The sequence below is a fragment of the Zalophus californianus genome, chromosome 15 (genome assembly GCF_009762305.2).
Source record: "Zalophus californianus isolate mZalCal1 chromosome 15, mZalCal1.pri.v2, whole genome shotgun sequence".
NCBI classification, from domain to species: Eukaryota; Metazoa; Chordata; class Mammalia; order Carnivora; family Otariidae; genus Zalophus; species Zalophus californianus.
In genome coordinates, this window is record NC_045609.1 from 88735047 (window position 1) to 88762536 (window position 27490).

The following is a 27490-nucleotide window of genomic DNA, read 5'->3' on the forward strand; positions in this document are numbered from 1 at the left end:
GTGGGTGGCACTTCGGAAGAAGGTGCAGGAGCTGCAGAGGCTGGGACTCTGTGCCGCAGGCTGTGGGGCTCCTGGCCCTGCACTCACCTTGAAGCCAGTGGCTCCTGCCTCTCCTGTACCTCAGGCTGCAGTCTGTGACCTGCCCTGGAGGGGTGGGGAGGACCCTGGCTGCAGGGGTGAGCATATGTGTGTTTGGTGGAAGGGTCTTGGGGCCAGGCCTGTCTGGGCTCTTCTCCAATCCCAAGTGGTGCCTGACATGCTGTTGGCCCCAGCACACCCTGCACGGGCCCTTCTCTTCCTTCCCCTCCTGGGTCAGATGGCCCCTCCAACGGGTCTTCCCTGCCCCTGCCCCAGAGTTCTGTATGTGTGTCCACTGCTCCGTGTCACTCCAGTGGTTTTGTGTGGGACACCTGCCAGTCAGCTGTGAGAAACTCAGAATTCAACAGGGTTTTGTTTTAGAGATTGCCACTTCTCTCAGTGATCTGTGTTGTTGACGTACAAGGTTTCTTTAAGCCGCGTGCTTGGGGAGACATTTCTTGTATCCCCAGTGACAAAGGTGAGCAGGACATGTGCTGCCATCTTGGTGGGAGGGCTGCTCATCTAGGAGGAGCCGGGGGCTGGGTCCTCATCTGGTATCCGACTCACATCCCACCTGGGAGCGCTTACCTCCGAGGGTCCCTGGAATGTTTTGTGCTGACAACTGGGAGGGTTGAGACCACCACAGTAGTGACATTTTTGTGTTTGGAATTTTAGCATCTTGTTTCAAAACTTCCGTTAGAGGAATACTCTTGTACTCAACATGCACTGAGTAGTTGTTTGGACTCAGAGTTAAAGCTACATTTACACAGAGTACGGGGACAGTGGGAATTCCAGCTTAGTGTATTAATAGGGTTAGTGTAGCAGAACGGCAGTCAATGTCTCCAAAGGCTTTGTTTAAAACCTGGAGTATTTGAAAAAGAAAAGGGGGATATTACATATATAGGCTACATTTAAAGTATTTGAAAATTTTAACTGATTTGTAAAAAGGGGTCAAACATTGGCAGGGGACTGCTGAGTTATGTTACACTTATACTCAGAATACACTTAAGAAAGAACTAGAAATTTTTAAATTTCTATTAATTTCTTTAAAAAAAGAAATACCGCACAAACTCAGGACCCACGCGAAGTCCCGGGAGCGCACAGGTCCCCGGTCGGCTCGTAGCCCCGCCCCGCCCCGCCCCGCCCCGCCCCGGCCCCGCCCCCGCCCCGCCCCGGCCCCGCCCCGCCCCGCCCCGGCCCCCGGCCCCCGGCCCCCGCCCCGCCCCGCCCCGGCCCCGGCCCCGGCCCCCCCCACCCCGGCTCCGGCTCCGCCCCGCCCCGCCCCGGCCCGGCCCCGCCCCGGCCCCGCCCCCAGGCTCAGCGCTTCGCCGAAGGCAGCGTAGTGCGCATGCGCGAGTCGCCCGGCGGACTTCTCAAGCGCCGGAACTGCAGCGTCGGTCGTGGGCCCCGCGGAGAGGTCCGTTGCGGGAACGGTCCCCCTGCGCCGCGCTGCGCTCGGCGACACGGCGCCATGGGGCTGGCCTCGCGCGCGCTCTGCGGCGCCGCCGGGGCCGCCTGGCGAGAGAGCTTCCCCCTGGGCGGTCGCGACGTGGCGCGCTGGTTCCCGGGACACATGGCCAAGGGTGAGGTGGGGGCGGGGGGGGCCGGGGTCCGCCCGCCGGCTGCGGCCGTCTCTCTGTGCCCGTGTGTGCGCCCCCCGGAGTCCGCCACCCCCGCGGCGTCCCCGGGGCCCCCTCCCGGCGCCGCCCCCAACCCGCCGGCGTCCCCAGCACCCGTTCGCTCGTCAGGTCGACCGCGCGTGGGGCGGGCGGCCGCGGCGGGCGGCAGAGGTGTCCTGGGGTGGTCCTGAGACCCAGCAGGTCCCCTCCGCCACTTCATTTCCCGAAGCCTCCGTTTCCACATCTGTTTCTACAAAGAGATACTTTCCTGAATAGCATGTTGAGGGCTAAACGAAACGGAGGGAAGAACTTTCCAAGCTGTGCCGTCATTGCAGCAGGTTTAAAACACAGAGGCATTGCTGTCTTCTGCCAAACCTCCCGAGGAGATCCTTACTGTCCCTGACAGCTCGTTGGGGAAGACCTCTGGGAGATGGCCGCTCCAGCGCCGGCTCCCTTCGCGCGCTCTGGTGCACCGGGTGCACGGTGACCGAGTGCCGCGCGTCTGTGCCCCGAGGGCTGGTGCAGTGGCCGCGTGGGCACGGGAGGTGGCAGATGCGAGAAGCTGCAGGATGCTCCCAATGCCCCGGTGTGGCTGTGTGAGGGGCGCTGAGCGGCGCACCGTTCCTGAGGAGCCTTGTGACTGGGTTGTGTGTGTGGTTCCTGGTGAAGGGTGAGTGGCTGAAGTGGCTACACAGTGAGTCGGGTGGTCCGAGTTGCCTGTTCTGTAGCTGAGACCAACACCTGTAGAGGGTAAATACTCCACGTAGAGCCCTCCGAGGGGATGGGACCCACACATGCTGCTGCACCTCAGGCAGGGCCTCTTCTCTTTCCGGAGACACCACTGTCGAACTTGAAAGAGGCACTCAGCAAGCGGCCATCAGTTATGGTGACTTAGGACGCTTCACTCAGATGTATTCTTGTTTAGGTTGTTTGTGGTGGTGTGTCATTCGTGACAGTTTAAACCTACCACTCCTGAAAAGCCATAGACCCATTAGGCATCCTTCTGTTTTCCAGGGCTGAAGAAGATGCAGAGCAGCCTAAAGTTGGTGGACTGTATCATCGAGGTCCATGATGCCCGGATATCCTTTAGTGGTTGTGATACTGTGATTTATAATAAGAAATATATGTATATTTGGTCTTTGTCCCTGTTTCTGGCATAGAGCTCCCAAAACCCTGGGTATTTCTTAAGTGATGAGAGTGATAAAGGTGTGTGTTGATGAGGTGACTTTTGGAAACCTGCTAAGTCACCTAGGTTTGACTCCTGGTTGCCAGGTGAAACAGTCCTGCTATAGGAGATTGGAACCTGCAGTTCCACCCCTGACCTTTGGGAGGGGAGGGGGGCTGGAGGTTTAACTGATTGCCAATGGCCAGTGATTTAATAAATGAGGCCTATGTAATGAAGCCTCAATAAAGACCTAAAAAGACAGGGTTTGGAGAACTTCTGGGTTGTCAGATGTGGATATGGAGGGAGAGTGACACATTTACTCTTTTTAAAAAAGATTTTATTTATTTATTTATTCATTCATTCATTTATTTATTTAGAATGGGGGGAGGTGGTGCACATGCAAATGCAGGACAGGGAGGGGCACAGGGAGAGAGAATCTCAAGCAGACTTTGCTCTGAGCGGTGGGCCCAATGGGGGGCTTGATCTCACGACCCTTAGCTCACGACCTGAGCTGAAATCAAGAGTTGGATGCTTAATTGACTGAGCCACCTGGGCGCCCTGAGAGTGGCACATTTAGGGCATGGAGGCTCTGTGCGCCATCCCACATACATTGTCTTACATGTTTCTTCTATCTGGCTATTCCTGAGTCATATCATTTTCTAATAAGCCAGTAATCTAGTAAGTAAAATTTTCTTTTTTGAGTTTTGTGAAGCCACTCTAACAAACTAACTGAATCCAAGGAGGGGGTCATGGAAACCTCCCATCTATAACTAGTGGGTCAGAAGCACAGGTGATGGCCTGGACTTGTGATTGGCACCTTGCAGGGGGTATCTTGTGGGACTGAGCCCTTAGCCTGTGGGATCTGACTCTTTCTCCATGTAGATAGTGTTAGAATTGAGTTAAGTTATAGGACATCCAGGTGGTGTCACAGAATTGCCTAGTGTTGTGGGCTCCCTCGCTCCCAACTCTGTTGGAATTGGGTGTGGCATCCTAATGGTAAGGGGAGGCCGTTATTCCTGAATCCGGCAATGCTCAAGCAGCGGGAGGCATTCCTGGCTGTTACCTGGTCTCCGTGCACCTCCTCTGTCTGGCCTCTGCTCTGGTCTAGTCTGCTGCCACAGAGGGTGGCACCCTCACCTCTCAGTTATTGGCACTTGAAGCAGTGGTTCTCAGCCCTCATTGCACATTAGAGTTTCTCCAGGAGGGTTTAAAAAATCCTGGTCTGGGCCCCTTTCCGGACCAGTTAATCAGCATCTGTGGTGTGGGGTCCAGGCCTTGTGCTATTTGATGCTCCCCGTTGGTACTAGGGTAACGTCTTTGTTTCTGACTTCTGCCTGGCACACCCAGACCTTCCAGTCCAGTCCAGCAGTGGGTTCTCTCGGTGGGGTTATGCAAGCTTGATTGAAATGTGTCGGCCAACAGGGTTTTCCTCTGTGCCTGAGGCGTGAATTGGCAAGATCTGGTGATCTTGTTCACTAATGAATATACTTTAAGACCTTGTTTCTATTGTTTTTGAGCTATGTTTGGGTTCTCTTTATGTGATGAAGGTGTTGGTTTGAGAGTTGTTACCAGCTCAAGGGTGTCTGATGAGGGACCATTTTCACTATTTCATAGACTCTGGAACTTTTGTAATAAAGTGTCAAGTTTATTTACTGTAGGCTAAATATGTCAATTTATAGGATATCCCATGCTGGTCAGAAGTGTTTGCTGGCAGTCATGTGTTTGATTATCAAAAATGATAAACCAGTAATTGTTACTGCACAGTGAGTGGACATCTGTGTTTTGGTTTCTAGACCTCTGCCTTTTTTTCCAGGACCTGGCAAGGAACCCTGGGCTGGGTTAGGGGCCCTGGGAGAGAGTCTGAGGCTTTTGATATTCTGAATTACACAGGATTGGTTAACCCGTGAGGGAAGAGTGAGATTTATGGAAAGTCCTTTTGTGTGGGGTGCGGGCATAGCCCTTAACTGGTGTCTAGACCCAGGGTGTGCTGGAGGCCTCGGGAGTTTCACACTTGGACTCGGTAGGAGCTGAGTGTTCAGAAGATAAATATATAGGCCTCTCTTCCTGCCTGTGTTAGGGTCCCATGAGGTGGGACCTATCCTGATTGCCCGAGGGTCCCTGGCCCAGGGCGGAAGGGCCTGACAGTGCTGGCGAGAGGAGGCAGAACCTTCAAGGATGGTTTCCATGGGGACCCTCATCCCTTTGGCGGTAACCAGAGGGTGGCAGTGGTTTGAGATAGACTGGTTAGGACTTTACGGGATGCACTGTTTTAGAGTGATCAGATCATTCATTTTGTTATGTACCTTGGCAGCTAAACAAAGAACCAGTTACAAAACCTTCCACTGAGCTTTGTGTTTTGTTTTCGCCACCATCATTCCTGTTGGGGAAGGCATGTGAGACCCACTGCCCTGCGTGTCTGCAGTGAGAACGCGGCAGCGGCAAGGCGTCTTTTTCCCCAGCTGGGAGGGCAGGACAGGGGGTTGGTCTCATCCTTCTTGGAGCGTGAGGCTGGGCTGGCTGGCAGGTACTTGCACTGAGACTGGGTTTCCTCCTCTGCTCAGTTTCTTCTAAAGATTTCCTTCTGAAGATGGTGTCAGTCTGTGTGACAAGATGGACAAGATAAATTAATGGGCTGGTAAAGCACTGAGGGAGTTTTTTCCTTAATTTTGCCACATTCCACTTTCAGGCCGCAATCCTCTGTTTCAGGAAACTCTTGGGCTTAAGCCTCACATGCTGGTCCTCAACAAAATGGACTTGGCGGACCTGAAAGAGCAGCAGGTGAAGGTGCCCGTCCCAGATGCCGTCAGCCTTAGGGTTCCTGTGTCTGGGATTGCAAACAAACACGGTGTTGATTCACCCAGGCAGTCTTGCTTTGGCAAACAGCCCTTTGTTTGCAGAGGTATTCCTATATGATTTCTCAAAATGACATGCCTCCCTCTAATTTATAATGATTAATTTATGGTCCAAAGGACCAAGATGTGCCTCTCTTATGCGACATGGCCGGGCTGTGTGGCTGGAGCCGGGTGCCCCACCATGTGGCCTCTGGCCCATTTGGCTGGGAACACTGAAATGGGGCTCTGGCTGCAGCACTGATGTTCACAGTTTAGTTCATTTTAATGAGTTGTGTTTCAGTAGCTGTGTGAGGCCGGTGGCCACAGGCGCAGGCCACAGGTACTGACCTGGAGGTCTCCCATGATGGCTGCATCTACTACCCCAGGCACCCACACTGGCCGGCCAGTCCTGCACACCCAGTATTTGGAAACTAGAAGGGTGGGGGGCCCAAAGGAACTTCTTCAAAGCAGGCAGGATCGGGGGACGCGAGTGACCAAGTGACCCAGTGCAGGGTTTTCCCATGTGTCGCAGAAGTTCGAGAAACACGAAGGTCTGGACATGCTGTTTTCAAGCGCTCCCCTCTGTTCTTGCTGCGCAAAGGGCGGGTGTCAGAGCATGTGCGGCCCAGCCATCGTCAGGTTGTTAGTAGTGCAGTTTTCTCTTTGTTTCCAGAATGTAGTTTAGGGTTCCTTCCTTGTTTTTAAAAAGCTTTATATTCTTTTCTTCTTTTTTCTTCCCTTCCCTTTCCTTTAAGATTTTATTTATTTATCTGAGAGAGAGATCACAAGCGGGGTTGGGGGAGGAGGGGCAGAGGGAGAAGCAGGCTCCTGATGCCTTGGCTGGATCCCAGGAGCCAGGGATCCGTTTGTTTGAAGGGAAACGCTTCACTGACGAAGCCACCCAGGGGCCCCTAGTTTATTTATTTTAGATAGAGAGAGAGAGAGTGAGAGAGAGCTCGGGGAAGTGGGGAGGGGCAGAGGAAGAGGGAGAAGCAGACTCTATGCTGAACACGGAGCCCGTTCAATCTTAGTTGATTGTGGTGTTTGAGTTACTTAAGCCCCAACCACAAGCCTCTGTGTCAAGTTTCCAGGGAAACATAAACACTGAAGCCACCGGAGTTCTTTTGAGAATCCAAGCAGAAGCGAGCCCTGACCCAGGTGCAGGCACCTTTTGTCATTTTGAGTCCTCCTGCTGTGCAGATCAGGCAGCTCAGGTCGTCCAGGAACTAGGTGCTCGTGGGTCTCAGTGCATGTGCAGGTGTAGTAATTTATCACAAGCTTTGCTTTTACTGGTTGAGATTTGAGTCTTAATCAGTGATTGCTTCTGCCCTTAAATGCTAATTTTTGTAGAGTGCTGGGCAGTAAGGCGACCTACCATAGGGACACAGTGGTGTCTCCCTCGGCTGGGAGCTGTTCTCAGGTGCTTCTGTGGCAGAGGTCCTGGAGAGGAGTGGAGAAGCCCCCAGCAGTGGCTCCTCATGTCTACCTCTGAGTGCTGGGTTGGAACATCCGCTGTGAATTTATACACATATGTCTTTGTTGTGGCCTGTGTCTTAATCTGCATCATCTAACAAATAACTAAAATACATAACTAAAACTAAATTAGTGAATGACTTTTTGTTCATTTAGGCATCAACCATATTTTTAGGTCAGTAGCTGATCAAACAATATGGTTTTAAAAAAACAGGATTCCTACACTGCATTCGTTTAGTGTTAAGACCAGTAAATTCATATTGGCCTTAGTTTACTTTTGGGCTTTTAAAACATTACATATATTTTGTAATTGGATTGGGTTCAAGCCTCAGTTTACAGGGGAGCTAGGCAGAATACTCAGGTGTAACGAAATCACTAGTGGAGACCAGAACTGTTTGATGCTGGAAGCGGCTCCTTGTACATGAAGGGGCCTGAGTCCTGAGAGGCAGGCGGTGTCTGTGCTGAGTCTTCATCACCGCTGGAGCCCGGAGTACATGGGCCCCTGGCCAGGGCACTTCCCTCCTGTCCTCACAGGGGGGCCGGGCGCTCCTGCGCTCTGCCCGAGGCCCTCTGCCTGAGGCCCATGGTGCTTTAGCACCTGCTCCACCTGCCCCCCTGCAGCCTGGCTCTTCCCAGGCCCTGCTGCTGTGGCTCTGAGCTAGGGAACATGCCTGGCCCTGTGGCGAGGGTGGGGTTGGGGTTCTAAGCTCAGATTCTTGGATTTTAGCATATCATGCCACCCATACTTGCATTTAGTATATAAAATGGAAATATTCTCTTTCAGAAAATTATACAACACTTAGAAGGAGAAGGCCTAAAAAATGTTGTTTTCACCAACTGTGTGAGGGATGAGAATATCAAGCAGGTAGGTGTCCCTCTGTTTCGCACTCTAATGCTTTTGCTTAAATACATTTAAAAAATCCCACAGATTATCTCATGCTCTTACAAGAAGCAGAGTTTCAGAGACAATCCGTAGGTTTGCGGGGGATCCTGGTCGAGAGCAGGTGGGCTCCGGACAGCTTGTGACTGTGGAGGACAGTGCCAGGCTGTCGTGTGCACTCGGGGCCGTAGCTAGGACGATTCTGGAGATCTGGGGCCCCGTTCTCTGCAGTTGTATGTTAGGGTTATTTCACTGGCTGATATGCGACTTGGTGGGAGGTGGCTGCAGTCAGAGCTGTCACCCTCTGGGGGGCTGACCTGCTCACTGCTGGTGGAGGGACAGGACATAGCACAGATCACCGCCCCCTTGGGGCCCCAGCACATTCTAAATCCTGATGTGGACAGTCCTGGTTCCCCGATGCTGGACCCGGGAGTACAGCGCCTCCAGAAGCCCAGGAAGAAGCCAGTTTCTGTGTGGTTTGTCCTTTGCAGATCATCCCGATGGTCAGAGGACTGGTTGAGAGCAGTTACCGCTATCATCGAGGAGAGGTTGGTTGTGGGGCCCAGTACGGGCTGTGGGCTGGTCCCTCCTGCTGAGGAGCCTGGGCTCAGCGGCTAAGCAGCGGTCAAGCAGTCCCCATGCTGGGCTGTGACTGAGCTGCAGAACTCCTTGGGTTCTCTCTGTGCTGCTATAGGTACCTGGGAGGGGGCTGCTGCCCCAGCCTGTGGAGCTGCCCTGTGTGCTCTTGTTCTCGCCGCAGGAAGGGTGGGGTGGCCTCCACAGTGACCTTCCTTCCCCTGAACACAGACCTGGGCTTGTGGGGCCCTAGCATGGGCCAGATGAGGCCATGGGCAGGGCTGTGGGCAGGGCTCTGGGTGGTCTGGGTGGACCCCTGACCCCCTGCTCTTGTGCCTGGGCAGAGCCTGGAGTATTGTGCCATGGTGATCGGGATCCCCAATGTGGGCAAGTCCTCACTCATCAACGCGCTCAGGAGACAGCACCTCAGGAAAGGTACTGCCTTTGATGCTGTGGGGCTTTCATCTCTCCCAGTGAGCAGCCACTCTTCCTCTGGTCCCGAGACAAAACTTCCATAGCCAGAGCCTCACGGCCCTCGGGGTTGTCTCTGCACCGACAGGACCCAGTTAACTGTCTGATGTAAGGTTAAATGGTGACACAGAGTCGTTCTGTTACACATTTTATACTGAATTTGTTTTCTCTCCTGAACATGAAATGTGATGTTTAACATGTGGATGACTTTTCTGCTCTTTGGTGGTTTTGTCTTCTCCCTCATTGACGTCTCAGGGCCCCGCTGCATAGATGAGACCTGATGTCAGGTGGGAGGCATTTGGTGAGGCACACCCCAGGCTGGAAAACTTCACTCCCCCCCCCCCCCCCCGCCCCGCCGGCTCGGGAATGTCCTCCGGGAGCTGCCTGGGCACCTCCTTGATTGTGCTCACCCTGCCGTGGAGTCTCGCAGACGTGCCCACTCTTACTCGCTGTGCTTTACCCTTTGTTCCATTAAATATTTTCAAGTTTCGCACCAGGTCCACGTTGGCTTTGTTTTCCACACCAGCGATGTGTGGTCTGTTAACAAACCCGCTTCCAGTGCACAGACCCCAGACTGAACTAGCCTAGCCATTATTTTGCAGATGGTGTTCTTGGTGCTCATTGCAGACTTGCCAAATCATCTATTTTTTAAAATTTATTTTTCTTTAATTATGGCTTTAAAAAAAATTGTGGCTTTAAAAAAAGTTGTGGCATTAAGTATATTCAGTGCTGTGCATCCATCAGACTATTTCTAGACTTTTCCATTGTCTCCAACTGGAGGTCTTTAAACAAACACGAACCAGCGCTGGGCACCACTAATCTGCTTTCTGTCTGGACCTCACATGAGTGCAGTCACACAGTATCCGCCCTTTCGTGTTGGACTTGTTTCACTGAGCGTGATGTCCTCAGGGTCCATTCATGCTGTGGCTGCGTCCAGATTGCCTTCTTTGCAAGGCTGAATAATACCATGTTGGGTTTCTGTACCACGCTTTGCTTTTCCATGCATCACTGGCAGACACATGTATCTCTTCACTCTTGCGTTGACTCGGCCCCTTGGACAGGGACTCAGCTCACAGGCCTGTTGCGGGCAGTGCTGTGGGAGCAGACTCGCAGGGTGCAGGGTCAGTGTCGGGGGCATGGGGCCAAGTCCTGGAGGCAGAAGCTGGGGTGCTGAAGGAAGAGCTCTGTGGGGACCTTCACGGTCAGGCGCTTGCCTGCCGGTCCCTTGGCAGGTCTTGGAGCACCTTTCCAGGCACTGGGAGGCAAGTTTTAGTAAAAGAGTCACTGCTGTGAGCTGGTTTGGATCTGAACTGAACACAAGCTCATGTGGGCCTTCATGGTTTCCACGTGTCTCATTTCTTATCCTGTAGCTTGTATGCCAGGCTTTGTGTGTTGACTGCATTCGACAGCCCCTTTTCATCCTGCAGGAAAAGCTACCAGGGTGGGCGGTGAGCCTGGGATCACCAGAGCTGTGATGTCCAGAATTCAGGTAGGGTCCTTGGCTGCTGGGTCTGGAGTTTCGCGCATACGCGTGGTGCTTCCTGAGGGCTGTGGGGTGGCCTGCCTGCCTTCTCCTCCACTCTGTTCCCACAGAGCGCTTGCCACGTGCCGGGCACTGCAGCGCCCTTACATCAGACCTCCGGGAGGGCGTGCTCTCACCCCTGTTTTATGGATGAGGGAACCGAGGCACCTGCCCAAGGTCACACAGTGGCCCGTTCTCCCAGGCTTAGCTCAGCCCATCCACACATGCCCTTTTCGCTCTGGGAGGAGAACCTGTTGCTCTGATTTATTCTCCAAACTCAATGGGAACTGATCCTGCGGGGAAGCCGGGAGCTTCCTGAAAAGGATGAACCCATCAGGACAGGGCCCTGGGGCCTTCTCAGAGCCTTAGGAACCTAGCAGCCTGGCTCCAGGAGCCGCCCAGCAGAACGCCTGGAGGGAGCGGATGGCCCGACCGCCCTCTCTGTCCACAGGTGTGTGAGCGGCCACTGATGTTCCTGCTGGACACTCCCGGGGTGCTGGCCCCTCGGATCGAAAGTGTGGAGATGGGCCTGAAGCTGGCCCTGTGCGGTGAGTTGGAGTCCCCGCTTAGTGCCCCCTCCTGCTGCCGGGCCTGGCGGGTTGTGCCTGCTTTTCTCGGCCCGGCTGTGGCAGACACTTCAGAGCGTGCTGAGCGTGCATGGCAGGCAGCCTGTCAGCCCTTGTTCCCAGTGACATGGGCCACTGCTCTGACCCCGTGGACCCCCACGGCCTGGAGTGCGCCTGCCTTCTCCCAGCTTACAGCCAAGGCAGAGTGGTCAGGAGCAGCAGTACCTCTGGTGAGCCGGGAGCTGGTCTCCACTGCTCACCTTGGCCTCCTGGTTCCAGGAACCGTGCTGGACCACCTGGTGGGGGAGGAGACCCTGGCCGACTACCTTCTCTACACTCTCAACAGGCACCAGCTCTTTGGGTGAGTGCAGGGTGGGGGGCGGGCGGGCTGTCCTCTCTCTCATCCGAGACAAACGTCATGTACGAAAATAGCAGCATTAAGGTGTTACGGGACAAATTCTGCACATTATATGTGCAGTGCACAGTTTGAAATGTTTGGCTCTTATACAGTCAAGAAAACCCCCGAATTTCTTGTGCTCTTCAGGGATTACTCCTCTCTACCCCTTCCTTCTCCCACTTTACAGATGGTCCCCCAGCCCGCAAGCCACACCCTGGTGGCCATCTGCCTTGTGTCCCGTCCTCGAACGTCCTAGGAATGGAGTCCCACGGCGTGCGCTCTCTTTTGTTGGGTTCCTTGCGCTCGACGTGATTGCTCTCAGATTCCTCCGTGTTGTGACGCGTGTCGTGACCCGTGTCGTGACGTGTTGTGGCCTGTGTTGCTCCTTCCTGGTGGCTGCTGCGCGGTGTTCTGTGGTATAGATCGACGCACCTGTTTGTTCTCGCTGGGGTGTTTCCCGGATGTCCCGTGTCGCGTTGAGGACCTTAGTCTCACCAGACGTTCAGTTTTACTGATTTCCACCAAGAACCAGCTTTCGGTTTCATTGACTTTCTCTGTTGTTTGTCTTTTAGTTCATTGATTACTGTTCAATCTTTATTATTTCGTTTTTTCTACTTTGCTGGCTTTCCTTCTGTTTATCAGGTATTGTCTGTCTGTCCTTGCGGTTCTGTGTGTCTGCTTCATGTATTCCAGAGCTGTGTTGTGAGGTGCAGGGGACAGTCTGCGGGCCCTAGTGTCCTGATTTGATGCCCTGTCACCCAGCAGGACCGCCTGGGTCTTCACAGTGCTCTCTGCCCTGACATCTGCCTCGTCGGGTAGTTATACAACAGCTCCAGCTTTTGATTAGTGTTAACACAGTAAATCTTTTTTTATCCTTTCGCCTTGAGCTTATTTGTGTCTTTGTATTAATGTGTTTCTTACAGGCTGCATACAGACAGTGAGGTCTTGTTTCTCATCCAATCTGACCATTTCTGTCTTTTATTTTAGGTCTTTGCACTGTTGACATGTAATGTGATTATTGATATTTGGGTAAATTTGTCGTCTTGTGGGCACCTGGGTGGCTCGGTTGGTTAAGCATCTGCCTTCGGCTCAGGTCGTGGTCCCAGGGTCTGGGCTTGAGTCCTGCATCGGGCTCCCTGCTCGGCGGGAAGCCTGCTTCTCCCTCTGCCTCTACTGTTCCTCCTGCTTGTGTTCCCTTTCTCACACTTGTGGTCTCTCGATCATGCTCTCTCTCAAATAAATAAAATCCTAAAAAAAGCCCAAATTTGTTGTCTTGCTGTTTGTTCCGTCCCCCGTTCTCTTTCCTCTTTCTCTGCATCTGCCTGCCCGTCTCCCTCCCTCGGTCCCTCTGTCTCTCTCTTTGGCCTTTTTTGGATGAATTGGATATTCTTATGATATCCCTCTGTCCGCTCTGTCAGCTTGTCCTCTGTAACTTCTGGAGGAGGCTGCCTTGGTGTTTGAGGAGCAGCTTTGGGTGACATCATAACATGTCTGCAGCGCAAGCTCCTTACGATGGCGCATCTCCCTTCTGCTCTGGGTCTTTGGGCTTCTGTTGTTCTGTGTCTTATTTTGACGTGTTTTGTAAACCTGAGCTATACTGTTCTGTTTATACAGAGACTTTAAGTGTAAGAAATAAACCTTAGCTGTTTACCCATTGCTTGATGGTTCATGGGCTCTGTTCGTGGCTGCTGCTCCTAGGGCCAGGTTCCATGTGGTGTCCCCCATCTGAGGATTTCTCGTCATGCCTCTTGCAGCGCAGGTCTGCTGCTGATGAATTCTTTCAGATTTTGGTTGTTCAAAGATGTCTTTATTTCACATTCGTTTTGGAAGGATATTTGTGCTTTGCGTGAAAGGGTAGATGGACAGCTGTTTTCAGGACTGGAAAGAGGTTGTCCCATCCTGTTCTCACCCCTGTTGTTTCTGATGGGTAATCGGTCATGTTTGCCTTTGTTCCTCCAGCTGCTTTTAAGATTTTCTTGTCGTTCTTTTGAGCAATTTATGACAATGGGCCCTGTATGGCTTTCTTCATGTTTCTTGAGCTTATAGTTTGTTGAGTTCTTAGATCTGTGGGTTTGTAGCCTTTATCAGATTTTAAACCATGATTTCTTTTTTTTTAATTAATTTTATTTTATTATGTTATGTTAGTCACCATACATTACATCATTAGCTTTTGATGTAGTGTTCCATGATTCATTGTTTGTGCATAACACCCAGTGCTCCACGCAGAACGTGCCCTCTTTGATACCCATCACCAGGCTAACCCATCCCCCCACCCCACCCCCCTCTAGAACCCTCAGTTTGTTTTTCAGAGTCCATCATCTCTCAGGGTTCGTCTCCCCCTCCGACTTACTCCCCTTCATTCTTCCCCTCCTGCTATCTTCTTCTTTTTTTTTTCTTAACATATGTTGCATTATTTGTTTCAGAAGTACAGATCTGTGATTCAACAGTCTTGCACAATTCACAGCGCTCACCATAGCACATACCCTCCCCAATGTCTATCACCCAGCCACCCCCTCCCTCCCACCCCCCACCACTCCAGGAACCCTCAGTTTGTTTCCTGAGATTAAGAATTCCTCGTATCAGTGAGGTCATATGATACATGTCTTTCTCTGATTGACTTATCTCACTCAGCATAACACCCTCCAGTTCCATCCACGTCGTTGCAAATGGCAAGATTTCATTCCTTTTGATGGCTGCATAATATTCCATTGTGTATATATACCACCTCTTCTTTATCCATTCATCTGTCGATGGACATCTTGGCTCTTTCCACAGTTTGGCTATTGTGGACATTGCTGCTATAAACACTGGGGTGCACGTACCCCTTCGGATCCCTACATTTGTATCTTTGTCAACGTGATTTCTTCCTGTGTTTTCAGGTTCTGCCTTCTCCCGTCCTCAGGACTTGTTGCCCATGTGTCGGCCACGCGCCTACACCCCTGCGTGTCTGACCTGCTGCTCACACCCACCAGTGTGTGTCTCACAGCGTGTGTCATATCTTCTGTGTTTCTGCTTCAGTTCGTAACCATGTGGACTGTGGTTACAATAACTGATCTAACATCTCTGCTAACCCTAACATCTGGGGTGGTTTTACTAACTGATTTTCTCTCATGATGAGTCTGTTTCCCCACTGTCCATGCTTGATAATGTTTGCTTGGCTGCTAGGCATTTTGGATTTTGCCTCTTTGGATGATGGGCATCTTTAGGTTCCTGCACAAATCCTTGAGCTTTGCTTGGGATGATTGTCTGGAAACAGTTCCTTCCGGACCTGTGGGTCTGGAGTTGTTGCCCCATGTGGGGCGGGGCCCTCCCCTGCCCTGTGTACCATCCACCTGCTCTTGGCTCTGTGTGAGCACTGGGCACGGTCCCTCTGCCCTGCTCAGGGTCTCTCCTGGCCTCTGGCTTTGGAGAATTTCCTTTCGCACATGTGCTGAGCCCTCCTCTGCTAAATATAGAGGTTGGTCGATTTCTAGAATTCTCTCTCTGGGCAGCTCTGGCGTCTGGTTCAGCTGGTGGTGTCTCTGTTCCAGCAACCCTCTGGGCTCTGTGGGGTCATGAGGTGCCGTGCGGGGCAGTGGTGGGTCCCTGTTTACATTCTTCATAGCTTGATGTCTGGTGCCTTGGACACAGTTCTTTTGTGTGTTTTTGGTTGTTTCAGGGGAGGTAAATTCAGTTCCTGTTATTCTGTTTTACATGGAAGTAAAATTTCAAATTTATTTTTTTGCTTCAGTTGTGTGGGAGTCTGGGCATCTGTGGTCCTGCAGCATTTCTAGAGAATGTTTCTAGAGAATTTCTAGAGTCCCTGCAGGTGGCAGCTCTCGGCTGTGTGCTGGTGGGAGTGCTCTCCTGGGGACAGCTCTCAAGGTCACCAGGACAGAGGGCCTCGTGGGGCTGCCGCCCTCAGAAGTTTGACTTAGGACCTGCATTCGCAGCGTTCAGACGCCCTCTGAGATGGGCACTTCGATGCCCACGTGGGGGCTGGGTCCATGTCTTACTTTCCTCATGGCTGAGCCCTGCCCTCCATTGTGGACCATGAGGCAAATCCACCGTTTCCTCTGCCATCAGGCGGTCCAGGGTGGAGTTTCCCGGCTCCCGGGGTTCAGGGAGGTGCTTGTCTGTGGATGAGGTTTGTCTCCTTCAGCCCTTCACGGTCAGATGTGCCCGGCCTGGTGCTGGCCTTTCTCATCAGGCCCAGAGCCGGAGTCCTGTGGGACAGGGAGTTCACGGGAGCCACCGGGCAGTTCTCAACAGTGGTGGGTGCTCAGTGTGCTGGTCCGAGGGCTGCAAAAATGCCAAGCACACCTTGTTCCTTCTCCATTGGAGAGAGTGCTGGTGATCCTGGCGCCCCTGACCTCGTGCGGCTGCCTGGAGGCCCTGAGTGTCTCCAGTGGCTTGCCGTGCTGACTGAGGGCTCCAGGCCCTGGGCCTGCTCAGGAATGGGGTGGATGATGCAGCGACAGGCTCTAGTGGGGTCCTTGGTGGAGCCGGGCGTGACCCCGCACGTCCTGGCCATGGCCCCCACTCCCTGACCATTGGTCTGTGTGTAGGTACGTGCGGCACTACGGTCTGGACGGAGCCCGTGATGACATAGCCAGTGTGCTGAAGCAGGTGGCTGTGAGGCTGGGGAAGACGCAGAAGGTGAAGGTGCTCACAGGCACAGGTGAGACGTGGAGGCCTCAGCCCCCGGCTGGGCTTGGAGAACCAGCCAGTGGAGCGGGCTGCAACTGGCTGGGGAGGACATTGTGGGCACATGTGGCTTTTCTGGAAATGGAGGTGTTGCAGAGGAGGGGGCTCAGGGCGGCCCTGCCTCATGCTGGGTACACCCTGTGTCCCACCCCTCTTAAGCCTCCTGAGGTCAGGCGCCACTGCCCAGACTCTGTGGTTTTTCTTGGTGCCCAAGCTCCACAGGTACCCACCATCAGTCCCTGAGGACGGGCAGGGAGGGGTGCGTCTGAATTCTGGGTCTGCCCTGCACAGAGGTGCCTTCCTCCCCAGACCGTCTTGTCTCCCCCAGGGGATGTGAACGTCATCCAGCCCAACTACCCCGCGGCAGCCCGAGACTTCCTCCGCACCTTCCGCAGCGGGCTGCTCGGCCCAGTGATGCTGGACAGGGATGTCCTGCAGAGACCCCCCTTGGCAGACCCCTGAACCAGTCCAGCTGGCAGGGGCCTCACTCCCGCCTGGCCCTTGGCACCAGAGATTGGGACATCCCAGGCCCTCACAGCCAAGAATTTGACCCTGGGACTCCCTTTCCCAGAATCTCCATGCTGGTCACTGTACAGTACTCAGGTCTCATCTCTAGGAAGGAGCCTGTACCTATGGCCCCTCCACAGCCTGGCCAGATGCTGGTTACAGGGCACGGTGCCCGGAGTCTGGACATCGGGGCTGCTGACACCTCTGAGCTGTCCCTGTGTGCCTCACACATGCTGAGTGTCTCTTAAGGAGAAGCTGATGTTTTCTTAGGAGGTGAGAGTACAATCTGTAATTTAAACATTTTAAAAGGCCTGTCTCTGCTGATGGCTCATCTGCTGTGCGCCAGTAGCACCTTGGGCCCACGTGTTAAGGCCCCTCTCAGCAAGAAAAACTGGGATATGAGCCACTTAGCAAGGGTTCTTGTGTTAGGTCCTTGGTAGTGTCCTGGGTCCTGCAATAAAGACAGTTCTGTTTGCCAGCAGAGTGTTTATTTCACGACACGACTAAAATGTGCACACACAGTGGACAGGAGGGTCCAGACAGCTGTGGCAGCACCCAAGGATTGTCTGTCCCCAGCTGCGTGTGGGCTGGGAGGGTCACTGGTATGGTCAGTGGGGACTCTAGAGCCTCTCACTGCCTCCAAGCACCTTCTAGCTAACAGGACAGTGGGACTCTTCCCCAGGGAACTTGACCTAGCAGCCTGCATTCCAGCAAAGGGCAGGGGAAGGAAAGGGGGTGGGGGTGGACCTGGTCAGCTGCTTTGCCTCTTCTGTGTCCAGTGGGGGCCTGGCCTTCCTGGAAACACCTGAGTCTCTGCAGGGCACCTCTCCTCCTGAAGGTGCCCACACCTGGAGCACACACACTGACCTCTCCTGAGATTACCCGCCCTGGGCGCCATCTGCTTCCTGCTGGAACCCTGACCAGTAGAGTGGGAAGAACTCAAGCGTGTGCTGGTGCCAAGGCCAGACACGCTCCCGGAATCAGGTTGGTGTGTGAAATAAGCTCTTGACTTGAGAATGCCGTTTCTCCACATCCACCACGTGGCGCCATGCGGCCTGTGAGGGTGCCGGAGAAGTTGGCCCATGCCCCTGGCCCCTCAGGTAGAACCGAGTCCCTGTGCAGACTCTCCTGCCTGCAGGTGCAGTGGCAGAATGGTCACACTGCCCACGAGGCCACAGCCTGCTGGTCTTTGGTCTGGAATGGAGGGAGGGGCACTGGGCTGTACCCCGAGTCTGCCGGCGCTGTGGGTACAGGTGGCTGCAGGGAGCTGTGTTCTGCAGCTCTGTGTCCTGGTCTTTGGAGAGAAATGCTTGGTCCAGGGTTCTGCTGGTAGCTTGGAGACCCTCACCCTAACCAGATCTGGGTGTCAGCTGTGGGAGAGCAGAGGTTGCAGGTCCTCCCCCCACCGCCCCCCGGGAGGTGCTGGTGTCCATCAGCTGAGTCCAAAGGCCCCATGGTCTGGGGGGTGGGGGTGGGGGTGAGGGCATATTCTGGAAGGCAACCCAGCAGCAGGTGAGGCTTTCAGTGAGCACCGAAGGAGGGGGAGATCCAGAGGATCCAGGCCTGGGACATTGTCCTGCTGTGGGATATGGGGTGGAGGATGTGGTAAAGAGCCAAGGCCCCCAGGGCTGAGCTCATGGACTGTGACCCAGGCCCGAGGCTTGAAAGGGCTGGCTTTCTGCAGAGGGTGTTTGGGTGCCAGAGGCAAACCCTTGCAAGGCCCGCCTGGCATTTCCTTAGAGGCCTCTTGGGGGGTCTGTCCTGTCCCCAGAACAGCCTCAGATGCTCAGAGAGGTGTTGGAGGGGGCTCAGCTTCCCGGCTTCTTTTGCTGAGCCCGATACTCTCACATCTGTCTGTTTGTCGGGTGCTGGGCTGGCACCTGGCCGCTGCTGCCCGCCTCCAAGGACCTGCCTTGTGGCCGTGTTGTTTGCTGGTTCTGACTTGAGATCTGGCCTGCGCATTCACACCATTCACACCTTGCCCTCTCCTTCCGGCGGCAGGGGGAGAGGCGCCAACTACAGATCTGCTTGAAGCAAAAGTGGGCTGTCCTGGGGAGGGCTGTTTAGTGGGAGTGGCCGAGCCATCCCTGAGGACTAGCGAGCACTGATTCCAGAATGTGAACCTAAACCTCAAAGGAAATGAAAAGCTCTTGAAACTTAAACAATGTGGTTTTCCCCCCAAAATAGGTCCCAAGGAGAGCTGAGTGACTTGTTTCAAGTGGGAGCAGAGTGGCCTCAGGGAGCCCCTAGTCTTGAGGTTGCCCAGGGAGGGGGCATGCCTCTGGGCCTGAGGGTGGGCTGGCAAGGCTGTGGGGCAGCTGCTGTGGCAGGGGTGCTCTGGGCCCCCGAAGTCCCCAGACTGCCTCTTCTGTACAGGTGGTAGGCACACCACAACCCGTGAGAGAAACCTCTCTTCTTCCCCAGAGCCACTAGTCCTTTGGTCCATTCTGGCTGCTTCTGTGGGGAGGGCCACAGGGTCCTCAGGGCCCGCCTCTTTGCCTGGTGGTCAGCACTGTCCATACTCCTCAAGTGTCCGGGATGGGGTCAGGGCAGCCGGAATGGCTTGAACATCCTGGTTTGGCGCATCTCTCTGGGCAGCTCGGGAGAGACGGTGGCTGCTGGGCAGGGTGGAAGCACAGGCACCTGCCTTTCTGGCTGGGGAGGACCCTGACCTCCATGCGGTAGGTGGGGCATCCTGGAACTGATGGGCCCTGGTCCTCTGGTCGGGTGGGCGATGGGGAGGCTGGAGAGGGACTTGGGCAGGGCGGTGAACAGGACGCAGCCTCCGGGTGGGTGAGAGGAGAACAGGCTCTCTGGGTCGGAGGCGGTGGGCAGCGGTGGGAAAGGGCCCTCGGCGGCTGGCGGTCTCCGGGGCGGGCCGGAGAGGCCCGCGGGGAGGGCGCCGGCCGGGGGCCGGATCTGGCCGCGAGCCCGGCCGGGCCTAGGGCCGCAGCAGCCCCAGGGCGCCCAGAGCGCCGCCCAGTAGCAGGCAGAGGCACGGGCTGCTGGTGGGCTCCACGCCCGAAGTCCACGCCCGGTAGCTGTAGACGCCTTGGCTCGTCTGGTTGCCGCCTGGTGCCGCGTCCTCGTCGTCCTCCAGGTCGCGCTCCCCGGGGCCCGGGGCCCTTCTCCAGGTGGAGCCCGCCGCCAGGCCCGCGGCCGCCCCGGCCGCCGCACCTGCCGCCGCCACGCGCAGGGAGGAGCCAGCGTAGCGAGGCGCCGGCCTCACGCGCACCCTCGGGGCCCCGCGCGCGCCCCCGCGCAGCCCTCCCCGGGCGCTGCCGCGAGCCCCTCCACGGCCACCCTTGGCCGCGCCGCTGTCGCAGAGGAAGGTGGCGGCTAGCAGCAGAGCCCAGCAAGTCGCGGCCGTCCAGTTCATCTTTGTGGAGCAAACCTGCGGTAAAACGCGGAAAGGACCTCAGCTTCTGTGAGGATCAGGGGACCAGAGGCCTCGGGGCCAGGGGCTCAGGGCCTGGGGACAAGGGCTCATGGGCTCTGGGACAGGGTCTCTGGGACAGGGGCTCAGGGACCAGGGGGCTCAGGGCCTGGACACAGGGGCTGGGGGACCAGCGGTCTCAGGGCTTGGGGACAGGAGACTCAGCACTTGGCAGTACAGGGGCCCCCAGCATCTGGAGAACTACCGGCTCGGGGCCTGGGTGGGCTGGGAGGATTAGGCATTCAGGCCTGGATAGAGGGTGGGAGTCTTGTTCAGTAACGAGTAAGGGGTGAGTTGAAGGGTGAGAGAGTTGAGCACCTCCGGGGGGGGTGGGTGGGTGGTTATTCTGTGCCTGGGGCTGAAGTGGGAGCAAAGAATGGCGGGTGGTGAACACCCTGCGGTCGGGGAGCTGAGGCCTGGAGGAGGGGGCCCCATATCCTGGGCTGCCCTGGGACCACCGACCCAAGCCTCCAAGGCTTGGCGGGACCAGAGGCCACAGTGGGGTGGGGGATGTATTTGAAGGACAGTCTCGGGGACTAAGTGCCCCCGAGGATCCAGATCACCGTCTGGAGAAAGGACCAAGCGTGTGCCTCTGCCAGGCTCTTCCAGACCCTTTGGAGCAGCGCGCATCGGGCGCAGAGCCCGAGCAGGGGATTCTGGCCTCGCGGGAGGCGCGGAGACGCACGGCGGTGACACAGTGCAGACCCCGCCCCCGCAGGCCCGGACCCAGGGCACAGTTCCCTCCCGCCCCACCCCCGCGCCATGCTCCACCCCCCCTCCCCCTACTCCCGACCGCTTAGCTGAGCAGCTGGGGCGGGGGACCGGGACGCGACGCAGGGCCTAATCCGGGCGGCGGCTCGACCCTCCTCCCGGGGCCCTCCGGTCCTCTCGCGGCGCCTCCATCCCCAGCCCCGCGGTTGCCCGCCCCAACCTTCCGGTGCGCCCGGATCCCGCCTGTCCGGCCTTACCTGGCACGGGCTTCTCTCGGAACCGCGGGCTGGAGTGGCCGCTTCAGGGGCCCTGGCAGAGCGGGAAGGAGCGGGCTGTGGCGGAGACCCTGCACCCGAGCGCGGAGTCTGGATTTTGCGCGAGGCCTCCGCCCTAGGATTGGGGGCGGGCAGACGCGGAGGCTCATCCCCCGGGAGATGGGAAGGGAGGAGAAAGAGGCAGTCTGTGAGGAGCGCCCAGCCCCTCTCCCTTCCCAGCACATTCAGCCTCGCTGCACCCCGTCCTAACCCTCACCCCGTCCGCGCCAGCCCCCCACCCCATCTCCTGATTCCACACACGTCCACCCTACTTCGTCTCCATCACCCAGTGGGCACCCAACCCCATCCCATTTCTGCTGCACACAGCGCCCCACCGCCTCCAGCCTCACTCCACCCCTCCTCCTCCTCGTCCCTCGGACACTCCACCCCTTTCCCACCCTCTGCACCCTCTCCCGTTCCCCATCCCTGCCCCAGGCGATGTGTCCCAGACGCGGGCCGCGGAATGCTCTAGATCCTGGCGTCTAGTGCTTTTCACCGGGGAGGCCCAGGGAGGGCAGGGTGCTGATCCAGGGCCCCAGGGTATCCGGAAAGGAGATAATGGGTGACGTTCTAACATCCTGCAGGGCCACTGTTGCGATCCCTCTGGGGAGCCCTCCCGTGGCCACTCCACAGCAAGGGCACTTGGAACCCCACTGCCACAGCCAGTCGGCCTTCCCAGTCCCTGCTGGATGTGACTCTGGGACTTCTTGAAATGGTGCTATGTTGCTGCCCACCTTTGTGGATATCCCACCCAGCCTCTCCGCCTGGGGACACCAGGCTCTCTTGATGACTCCATGACCTCCTCAACTGTGACCTGATGTGATGTGACTTCTCTTAGCTTCCATCAGACCCTCTAGGTCCCCAGAGGCTCAGAACTGCTGAGAACTCAGAACTCCACACACAATCCTGGCTCCCAAATTCCTGTGTTGGAGGCCTGACCCCTAGAACCTCAGAATGTGACTGTATTTGGAGACGGTGTCTTTACAGAGGTAATTAAGGTAAAATGAGGTTAGTAGGGCAGGCCCTGATCTAATCTGACTGGTGTCCTTATAAGAGGAGGAGATCAGGGGGGCGCCTGGGTGGCTCAGTCGTCAAGCGTCTGCCTTCGGCTCAGGTCATGGTCCCGGGGTCCTGGGATCGAGCCCTGCGTCGGGCTCCCTGCTCCGTGGGGAGCCTGCTTCCTCCCTCTGCCACTCCCCCTGCTTGTGTGCCCTCCCTCGCTGTGTCTCTCTGTCAAATAAGTAAATAAAATCTTTAAAATAAAAAGAGGAGATCAGGACACACACATGCACAGGGACAGCCACGTGAGGACACAGGGAGAAGGTGGCCTTCTGTGAGCCAAGGGGAGAGGCCTCAGAAGGAGCTGGCCCTGCCCACACCCTGTCTCAGACTTCCAGCCTCCAGAACCGCAAGAAATGAATTTCTCGTGTTTAAGCCACCCCATCCATGGTACTTTGTTATGGCGGCCCGAGTGAAGTCATAGAGAACCCAAGGGTTTCTAAAGTCCATATGGAAAAGTAAAAAATGTACTAATATAACTCATTTTGGAGAAACAAGATCAAAGAAGGACACCCTGCCAGATATTAAGATGCTATAAAAGGTCCTGGTAATAACACTACCTGTAGTCTTGGCAAGGAGCAGACAGCTGGACAGGCAAACAAGAGGGTCACTGACAGACTCAGGAGGCACTTACACATGCCTACGGCAGTCGCACAAGATCGAGAATGTGACAGAGAGTGAGGTACTAAAAGAACCAAATGGAAATTCTAGAACTGAAAAAATACACTTAAAAACACAGGTTAGATATGGCCAGGGAGAATGAGTAACCTGGAAGATGAGAAAGAGAAAATATCCAGAAGAAAACACAGAGAGAAAGCAAGTGTATACAACAGGCTCTTGGGGCAGAGGGGATGCTGCAGCATGCTGGCCCCACAGGGACCCCACAGGGACCCCACACGGGCCCCACACGGGCCCCACAGGGACCCCACAGGGACCCCACACGGGCCCCACACGGACCCCACACGGGCCCCACAGGGACCCCACACGGACCCCACACGGACCCCACAGGGGCCCCACATGGACCCCACAGGGACCCCACACGGGCCCCACACGGACCCCACAGGGACCCCACACGGGCCCCACACGGGCCCCACACAGACCCCACACGGACCCCACACGGGCCCCACATGGAGGTGGGGAACCAAAAGGAGAGCAGCGGAAGAATGGGGCAGAGGCAGTGTTTAGGGGCACAGTGCTGACCATTTTCAAAAACCGATGAGGCAAAGCACAATTCTAGAAACATCACAAACTGCAAGCATGATAAATACAAAGAAAACCATGCCCTGGCAACCAAACACCAAACATCTTGTTAGAAGATCCTGAAAGCTTCCAGAAGTGGGGGAAACCCAATTACCTAAAAGGAGTAAAAATAAGCTGACTTCTCCACAGACGTAAGGAGCAGCTGACAACACAGAAGTGTGGTTTGCAGAGCTGATGACAGCCGGGTGGTCAGAAGCCAAGAGGCACAGATAAAAAACGTGTCACACGAGCAGCCAGAAGGGAAAGGAGGCTAACACAGCTCTACTCATCAGACCGAGTCGACTTGCAGCCTGACAGAGGAAGGCAAAAAGCATTACTGGAGACAAAGAGTAACACTTCTTAATGATAAAAGGTTAAATTTAGCAAGATTTAGAACTAGCAACAGTTCTAAATTTCAGAACCTCAAAATAATAAAGCAACACAATAAGAATATTTACAGCACCAAATCATTTCCATGAATTTAAAACTCTCACGTGCCAAGCAATGCGACACGTCTGCAGATACATGTGTACTCTCCAAACACATGACACCCGGGGCCACGGCAGGGGAAGGACTGGAGCATGGGAAGCAATGGGCTCAAGTAAGAAGCACTCACCCTGAACAGGGACAATAGCCCAATAAGAAGGAAAGTGCTGGGTCAACCCAATTTCTGCCCCTAAGTGCCAGAGAACGAAGAAGAGGCAGAAAAACCAGGTATGGGTATGCCATCTACTCACTAGACCCGTCAAGTTTTAAGTCAAATGACATTCTTGTTTCTGAGAAAAGGTGGCAAGTGTGTGGCCTATGGCACCGTTGGGCCTTGCCAGGTCACTTGGTCCACTGTCCAGCCAGCTGAGGTTGGTTGCAGAGCCTGCTCTAAGGCGCTGGGCGCTTAGGCAATGGAGGCCATCCCGGTGGGCTTAGGGACAGGGCAGGTGGGGGCCAGCAGGGCAGGAAGCGGGGCTGGCCACCCTGGAAACTGGCCATGTCCCAGGTGGTGAAGGGAGTGACAGTGAAGAGGGGTCTTCCTGTGAGCCGGGGTCTGTGCTCTTCCTGGCTGAGGGCCCTGCTGGGGAGCGGTCCCCGGCTCAGGTGCTCACGCTTCCTGGGAGAAGTGGCAGGAAGCTCCGGCATTTCCCCTGCTTGTTCAGATGCTCTCGTGGGCATCCTGTGTTCCTGGCAGCTCTGGCGCAGAGGGAAAGAGCCTGGTGGCAGGCTGGAGGCTGTGAGCAGATGAGAGGAGGGGCGTTTGGACTCTCCCTCCTGCAGCTGGCGCTCAGGAGGGACCCGGGGCTCGGAGGAGTTTGGTCAGAGCCTCCCTGATGTCATGATTCTGCAGGCAGTAAATGCTGGGATTGGGCAGTGCCGTCACAACTGAGTAGACCACGGACACCACCTTGTTGAGGTCAAAGGAGCTGGCGGCCTGAGGCCGGGCGTACATGAAAATGGTGGTGGTGTAAAAGGTGGCAATCACCACCAGGTGGGAGGCGCAGGTGGAGAAGGCTTTCTGGCGGCTGTCCATCCCGGGATCCACAGCACCATGGCCAGGATGTGTGCGTGTGAGACCATGGTCACCAGCAGGGAGGTTGCGAGCACAGCCAGGGCTGCAACGGAGTCCAAAACTTCGAGGTGTCAGAGCAGGGGTGAGATGTCACAGAAGTGGTTGAGGACACTGGGGCCACAGAATCTGAGGCGGGAGATGAGAGCCGTGGACACGAAAGAGGCCAGGAAGCTGCCCAGCCAGGCGCTGAGGGCCAGGTACAGACAGAGCTTCCAGTTCATGGTGGCTCGGTAGTGCAGCAGGCAACAGATGGCCAGGTACCGGTCACAGGCCATGGTTGCCAGGAGGAAGCACTCGGAGGAGCCGAGCGAGGGGAAGAGAAACAGCTGGGTGAGGCATCCTGAGAAGGAGGTGGTCCTTGCCCACGCCAGGAGCCCAGCCAGCAGCTTGGGGATGGTCACCGAGGTGCAGAGGGTCTCCAACATGGATAGGTTGGCCAGGAAGAAGTACACGGGCGAGCGCAGTTGACGGCTGGCTTGGATGGTCACCATGATGACCAGGATCTCCAGGATGGTCACCAGGTAGATGATGAAGAATAACCCGAAAAGCAGCTCCCGAAGGTGGCACAGTTCTGGGAAGCCCAGCAAGATGAATTCTGTTACCAGGATCTCAGTGGAGTTGCTCATGGCCCTCCCTGGTGGGAAGGTCACTTCTGAGCACCCTGGAACCCCAGAAAGAGGCAGGTGTGATTGTCCGCTGAGGGCTGAGAAGGGTCTCTCAGGTGCTGCCCTACTGACCTGTCACCCCCCCCCCTCAGTCTAACACATAGTTACCCAGAGCCAGCACCCAGCAAAGGGGCATTGGGTGCAGATACTCTTTCTCCCGATTTCATATAGAAGCCCTCAGGTGTAGGCTCTTCCCGCCCCAACACACAGGTACAGGGCCAGGTGTGTGTGCACACATACGTGCACACGTACACACACACCCATCCTTCCAGGTGCACACACACACACACCAGGTGTGCACTTTTTACACACTCCTGGGTGTGCATCCCCCTCATCTCCTCCCCAGGTGCATATAGACTTCCACACACACACCTAGGTGTGCGCAACACACAGCAAGAGAGAAGACCCATTCTGTCTGGTGTGCCTTTTCGGGCTGTGTCCCTGGGCACTTTCCTGGTCTCATCCAGGTCTCCTCCCAGAACGCTCCTTCATGTTGCTCATGCCTGGGGAAGGACAACACTTCTATCTGATGGCCAGTGAGGTCTCTAGGGCTGAGCAAAGCGGCCAGGGGATTTGCAGAAGGGAGGGAGGCTCATCCCCAGCTTTGATGTCTCCAAGTAAACCATGCCTGAGCCAGCCTGAGGTCTTCATCTTGTGTTTTCTGAGCAGCAAAATGGCTGTTTGGGGGATGGGCAGAGCGGTCCACTCAGAGCGGCTAAGGGGCTGCGCAGTTTGGGACTTTGGTAGGACACCCCTGGAGTTAGGTGTCTGAATGATGGGCAGATCTCAGGGAGAGGGTCAGCGAGGGCAGAGGTCCCCGCTGGCGGCCCAGAGGCTCCTCCGGGCTTTCCTGCCCCTTTCGGGGGAGCAGGAGCCTCAGGACCCTCCCCTGCTCCGCCCTGGGAATCTGGGGGAGCTGACCAGGGTTCGAGCTGTCCCCACGGACAAGAGTGCCCGACGGAGGGTCCTCCGGGCCCCGGGCCGAGGGGGCGGCCGCTCCTGCTCACCCCGAGAGGGAACCGCGCTCATGAAGCCGCCCCCGACGACCCTCAGCCCTGCGGGGAGCGGGCTGACGGAGGGTGGGCTGCGCGGGCTGCTCTGAGCTGGCGGGGGGCACAGGCCGGGGTGCGGAGGGATGAGGACCCCAAATTCTTGGTGAAGTGTCTGCAGGACAGGGGGTGGGGCGTCGGTCGGTGGGACCCGCTTGGACCCCCAGGCTGAGGGCACCGGGAGTCCGGGGTATCAGGGCCCCGAGCGCTGCTCCAGGATCTCCTGCCCTGCGGTCTGTGCCGCCCAGTCTGGCGGCGGGGGTTGGAGACCCTCCCTGAAGGCGCGGTCCGCCCAGCCTTCCCCAGGCCCCTTGCCTCAAGAACCACGTTCCCCCGCAGCAGATGCGGGGCCTCCGCCGGGGCTCCGAAGGCCTCCGAGGGCCTGTGGGAAAGCACGCCACATCTCACCCGCTCCCGGCTGCCTCTGGACCCAGGTGGTTTTTATCGGGCTCATAGCGGCCTTGCCCCCGCCCCCCCCCCCCGCCCCGCCCCTGGTCTTCTGCTCTGGGTCTGGAGGACTCTGCGAATTCTCACCTGGGCGGGACTCTCAGAACAATTTGGGGGGGGGGGCGCTGCAGGTCCCTGGAGGGAAGGTGTAAGGCCTTCCCCCTTTCTCCGCAGTGACAAAGAGGTCTTTGCACGTCTCCTGCCCTCCAGGCGCCCAGGCCCGGGTGAGGCCCGCCCT

The 27490-nt window shown here is 56.2% G+C and overlaps 2 protein-coding genes and 1 pseudogene across 2 annotated transcripts; 1 reads left to right on the top strand and 2 right to left on the bottom strand.

Annotated features, from left to right (window-relative positions):
• The first annotated feature begins 1501 nt into the window (after positions 1-1501).
• On the top strand, positions 1502-17246 carry MTG1 (mitochondrial ribosome associated GTPase 1). The gene is given in 11 exon segments (XM_027596507.2): positions 1502-1661; positions 2712-2776; positions 5536-5640; positions 7951-8031; positions 8538-8594; positions 8967-9057; positions 10521-10582; positions 11067-11163; positions 11461-11542; positions 16126-16238; positions 16593-17246. Coding segments are annotated over 11 exon segments (1281 nt in total). The 5' UTR covers positions 1502-1549; the 3' UTR covers positions 17009-17246.
• A 146-nt stretch (positions 17247-17392) lies between these two features.
• On the bottom strand, positions 17393-21483 carry SPRN (shadow of prion protein). Its single transcript, XM_027596508.1, has 2 exons — positions 21176-21483; positions 17393-20165 (listed from the first exon to the last, which is right to left on the bottom strand). Exon 2 carries the CDS (start codon positions 20148-20150, stop codon positions 19713-19715), a length of 438 nt encoding a protein of 145 aa, XP_027452309.1. The 5' UTR covers positions 20151-20165; positions 21176-21483; the 3' UTR covers positions 17393-19712.
• Positions 21484-24806: 3323 nt separating this feature from the next.
• LOC113919357 lies at positions 24807-25717 on the bottom strand (annotated as a pseudogene).
• Positions 25718-27490: the final 1773 nt, after the last annotated feature.

Excerpts from the sequence above, each read along its gene's own strand:
- SPRN (XM_027596508.1), bottom strand. The coding sequence starts at position 20,150 with ATGAACTGGACGGCCGCGACTTGCTGGGCTCTGCTGCTAGCCGCCACC.